Raw genomic sequence first — 4909 nt, forward strand, 5'->3', positions numbered from 1 at the left:
TTCAATTACTAACAATTACTATATTGTCCAATTGACTACTGTACACTCTTTAACCCTTACCCTCAGGTGGCCCCTGCGCCTTGATAAATGGTGATGCCTATGAAAAAAAAAACAAAAAAATGTATGGTACTTATGCAGAATACTGATTGCACAATAACTTTATTATTTAGAAACCTATTCTTAACGTGGGAGGATGGGCTTTTTTGTTAATTATTCTGAACTTTTACCTAACAATTTAATAAACAAAAGCTACCGTAAAAATTGAATTTAACTTGAAATTCATGCCTTAAAACTCTGCATAACGACTAAATTTATATATAAAGTACAAAGTTAAAATCTAGTGTTTCTTTTTTTGGTAATCTAGCGGGTTTTCAAAATCTCGGTTACGAAAAGTCAAAGATCTAGCGATTTTCTGGAGATTTTATGCCCCCAATCTAGCGGGTTTTTAAAATTGGCAACACTGCTACTGCTGGGATGGCAGCCATTAAGGCGTTCGATTCTTAATGTGGGCCCGAAATACTACAGATACTAAAAACTAAAGAATTAATTAAGTCGTAAAAACAGATTTAATTGTTAAATCTTTTTTATGTTGTTTATTTAATATCATCTTGTTTTCCATTTTTTATGAAAATATTTCAACCATAAAAGTACGTAACAAAACGTAAGTGTAATTTTTTTAATTCCTTGATTTTTATCGTTTATTTTTTTGCATTTTTATAATTTAAATTACATCCTATTTTTTTTGGTTTTCAAATAATGCAATCAATTTATTTATTTAAATTAGAGTAAATAATTGTTTTAAAAAAAAAAAAAAAACCTGTGCAAAAGTTTCTAATATTTTCTTTCAACCAATTTGCTTATTTATTTTAAACTAAAACAGGAAGTTCTTCTATGTTAAAACGAACATTTTTCACTTCGACACCAGTACGGACGCACTCGGAGTCGCCTATGCTTCTGGAATCGCGTAATTAATTTTATAAAAAAAAAGTTAATATTTTTAATTTTTTTTTAAAGTCGATTATATTTTCCGGTGAATGATGCGGCGGGGATGCGCCGTAGGTGTATCAGAATTTTTGTAGGAATTTTTGACACCTCTAACACGAAACTGCGAATAAAATATAAAAATCTCGTAATTTCTCTGTTAAAAGTGGGTTGTTTATTTTCTTTAGTGATTATACTTCCAAAATAAACTTGTAAAGTTGTTTTAAAAATAATAGAAATATATATATATTTTTTTTAACAGTAATGAATTTTCCGAACTCAATATTTTTCAATTTTTAAACTTTAAAAATCTATCAAAATTTTTCTATTGATTCTATTTTTACGATATTTTCAGGGTCAATGTGAAATTTTATGTTCTTTCCAATAAATCGAATATAATATTTTAGACAAACGTTTTTTTTTTTCAATTCACGCCCCCCCCCCCCATTTTTAAGTGTCTATTAAAAAGCAAATAATTAATTTAGTCACCGAAAAGTAAATAATTAATTTACTCACAAATTGAAGAAAAAAGGTCAATAAATAATATATTCAAATTTAAAAAAAAAAAACATAGTGTTTTTTTTTTAGAATTTTACCTGTAAAGTTTGAAGTTTAAAACCTTTTTTTTAAAACCACGTTATTTGTTTTTTCTTTTTTTTTTTTTTAATGGAACCTTGGTCCTTGCTCCTTTAATTGAAAAAAAAAATTAGGGCTTGAATTACATTTTTCGAGGAGTTATAAGCTTGGAAATACAGGGGGTCGAATAATTCACACCTCCCATTTTGAAATGTCTAATAATAATTAATTTAGACACCGAAAAGTAAATAATTATTTACTCACAAATTGAAGAGAAAAGGTCAATACATAATATATTCAAATTTAAAACAAAAAAAAAATGTACTGTTTTTTAGAAATTTACCTGTAAAGTCCGAAGTTTAAAACCTTTTTAAAAAAAAACACGTTTTTTTTTTTTTTTTTTTTTTTATGAAACCTTGGTCCTTGCTCCTTTAATTGAAAAAAAAAATAGGGCTTGAATTGCATTTTTCGAGGAGTTATAAGCTTGGAAAGATGGGGTGGAATTATTCACTATTTTCACGAAATTTCTGACACACATCGCCGGAAATGGAGACGCCATATTTTTTTTTTTTTTTTCGGGCATCTGTCTTTGTGATTGTTTTTGTTTTACAGCATATCAACCCTTTTCAGGTTATTTAATGCCGAATCCAAAGATTTTGAACAAAAATTTTTGGTAAATATCCAGATACGCTACTACAGAACACCGACCACTCTAATTTGTTTTTTTTTTATAGGTAATTGAGGTCGCTGACAACGAATCTGATAGTCAAACTTGGGGCAAATTTACCGTTTGCATGGTATTTACCCCTGAACCCACGAACTACTTTCCACCATTTTGCAGCTTCCGTTTATGCTAGGCGTATGCACGCTGTAGCATAAACGACGGCTTCACCAAGCAAACTACGTTGGGGGGGGGGATTTTTTTTTTTTCCAGGACAAAGAATTTTCTAATTTTCAAAAATACATTATAGCATTTTTTGGGTGGAAAATTTAAAATTAGCTGAAAAAGAAATAAAACAAGAAAAGGAAAGCACTCCAAGTTGGACCATGCAAACGGTAAATTTGCCCCAAGTTTGACTATCAGATTCGTTGTCAGCGACCTCAATTACCTATAAAAAAACAAATTAGAGTGGTCGGTGTTCTGTAGTAGCGTATCTGGATATTTACCAAATTCTTTTTAATAGAATGTTTGTTGTTTTCAAGTCGGTTTCTATTTAACCCATATTTGGGACCCTAACAGGTACTACCACTCCGGGTCACAATGGACCTGAGAGCAATGGCAATTAAAGGGTGGCTCCACACTCCCCAAAGCCCACAATCTGGAGCCTCACCACTGGATATAGTTTAAGCTCATATCCAGGACCGCACCTGATTTTAAAAAATCAGAGGGAGAAATCAGTATTTTAAACTATGACCGAAGTAGGAAATAAACAACAAAAAAATTACGAAATAATTGTTTTATTAAAATTATATTTTCTTACGCAAACTTTTCAATAAATGTCTTTACAATTATATTTTGATAAATTTTTATACAATGTTTTGGTTTTCAAATGGCTCTCGCTCAGCTTAAACAATTATGAATATGTCCTTTTCATTTTCTGTTTCTAAAAATGAAAATATATATACGTTTCATAAAAAAACTTTCCCATTTTCATTAATTAAATCGAAACATTTTCAATTAAACAATTACGGATATATGTTCTCTTTCACTTGATTTACTTTTTTTCATAGTTCTTTCCGGAAGTAATTAATATCTAGCTTAATTTTTTTTGTTATTTATTTCATACTTCGGCCATAGTTTAAAATACTGATTTCTCCCTCTGATTTTTAATAACAGGTGTCCGAAAAAAAACATGGCGTCTCCATTTTCGGCGACAAACTATCGAAGTACCAACGATGCAATCGACAGTCTAAAATAATTGCGATAAAAAAATATGAGGTACCTCCAATGCATGCAACAAATTTACCACCACCGTATGTAATAGAATGTAACTGCAATTTAATTTTCTATTATCATCTTATCTTTTGTACTATTTAAAAGAAGCTTCAAATGAACTAGTATTTTTTCTTTTTGCAGCGTACGAAAATAATGAAAGTGCAAGACCAAAATCGTGTGTCTACGCTTTAAACAACGTTCATATGTAGTGATTATTTCAAAACTGTAAACACACCCGTGTTTAAAAAATCTAGCAAAAATCAACTAATGATCAGATTTTCATAAAATTTTCGATACATATTCGATTTTAAATTAATTTATAGACAGACCTAAATAAGAATCACCCCCCACTTATAATTATGTTCAATCAATAATAATCTACTGAAAAAATTGCAAAAAAACAAGTGAACGCCGTTTTTAACATGGGGGAGAGTGAGGGTGTTTATTCTGAAAGCCGTTCTTAGGAAGGTGATTCTCGTTTAGGTTTGCCAACTTATATTTAAAAAGCAGCTTTTGTTAAATATATGAGGGGAAATATATTTTTTTGTTTAAGACATAAAACCCTTCCTTCGTGTATAATGTAATGAAAACTAAACAAAAGAAATTTAGGTTAAAAAAAATTGTAACATTTTATAAGGTTGCAGTGTTTGAATAATTAAAAATAGTTATTAAAATATATACTAGCAAAAGTACCCGTCGTTGACTGGGTTCAAAAACATTTTATGGAGGCCAGGCACATATGCAAACCCCACAATTTTATTATACCATCCCTATTAAAGTTAAAACATACTTTTCAAATATTCTTACATACATCTATATTAAAAACACTTGTAAACGTTTTTTGTTAATTTTTAACTTTTTATTTCCATACTTTGTGGACCAGGCACGTATGCAGACCCGACCATTTTAATGAATTATCATTCTGTCAGATGAAAGATACCCATTCCTGTGTCTCGATATATCTTTCGTTATATATGATCAGTTTTCTATAATAGTCGACTATATAGGAGCCTATTAGTGTTAAAACACACACGCAGACGTAAAGATTTCTATTATAGATGAAAATATTTACATTTATATATATATATATATATAAATATTTTTATAATTAAATATATATATAAATAAAGATATGTACATATAAATAAGTATATATATGAATACAAATACATATATAATAAATATTTATATATATATATATATATAAATCTATAAATATAAATATATATATAAGTATATATATAAATATATAAGTATATATATATATAAATATAAATATATATATAAGTATATATATAAATATATATATATAAGTATATATATAAATATATATATAAGTATATATATAAAAATATATATAAATATAAATATATATATGTAAATATACATATATATATGTAAATATATATGTAAATA

At 28.0% G+C, this 4909-nt stretch overlaps 1 protein-coding gene across 1 annotated transcript in view; it reads left to right on the forward strand.

The window, feature by feature from the left end:
• The first annotated feature begins 3366 nt into the window (after nucleotides 1-3366).
• LOC145269170 (uncharacterized) overlaps nucleotides 3367-4909 on the forward strand; it is a 61798-nt gene continuing 60255 nt past the window's right edge. The window contains exon 1 of the mRNA XM_080124779.1: nucleotides 3367-3545. Within this exon, the coding sequence (XP_079980905.1) occupies nucleotides 3506-3545 (40 nt within the window). The 5' untranslated portion in view covers nucleotides 3367-3505. The remainder of the gene's footprint in view (nucleotides 3546-4909) is intronic.

Source organism: Euprymna scolopes, chromosome 45 (genome assembly GCF_053919585.1).
Source record: "Euprymna scolopes isolate OS-2025 chromosome 45, ASM5391958v1, whole genome shotgun sequence".
Classification (NCBI taxonomy): Eukaryota; Metazoa; Mollusca; class Cephalopoda; order Sepiida; family Sepiolidae; genus Euprymna; species Euprymna scolopes.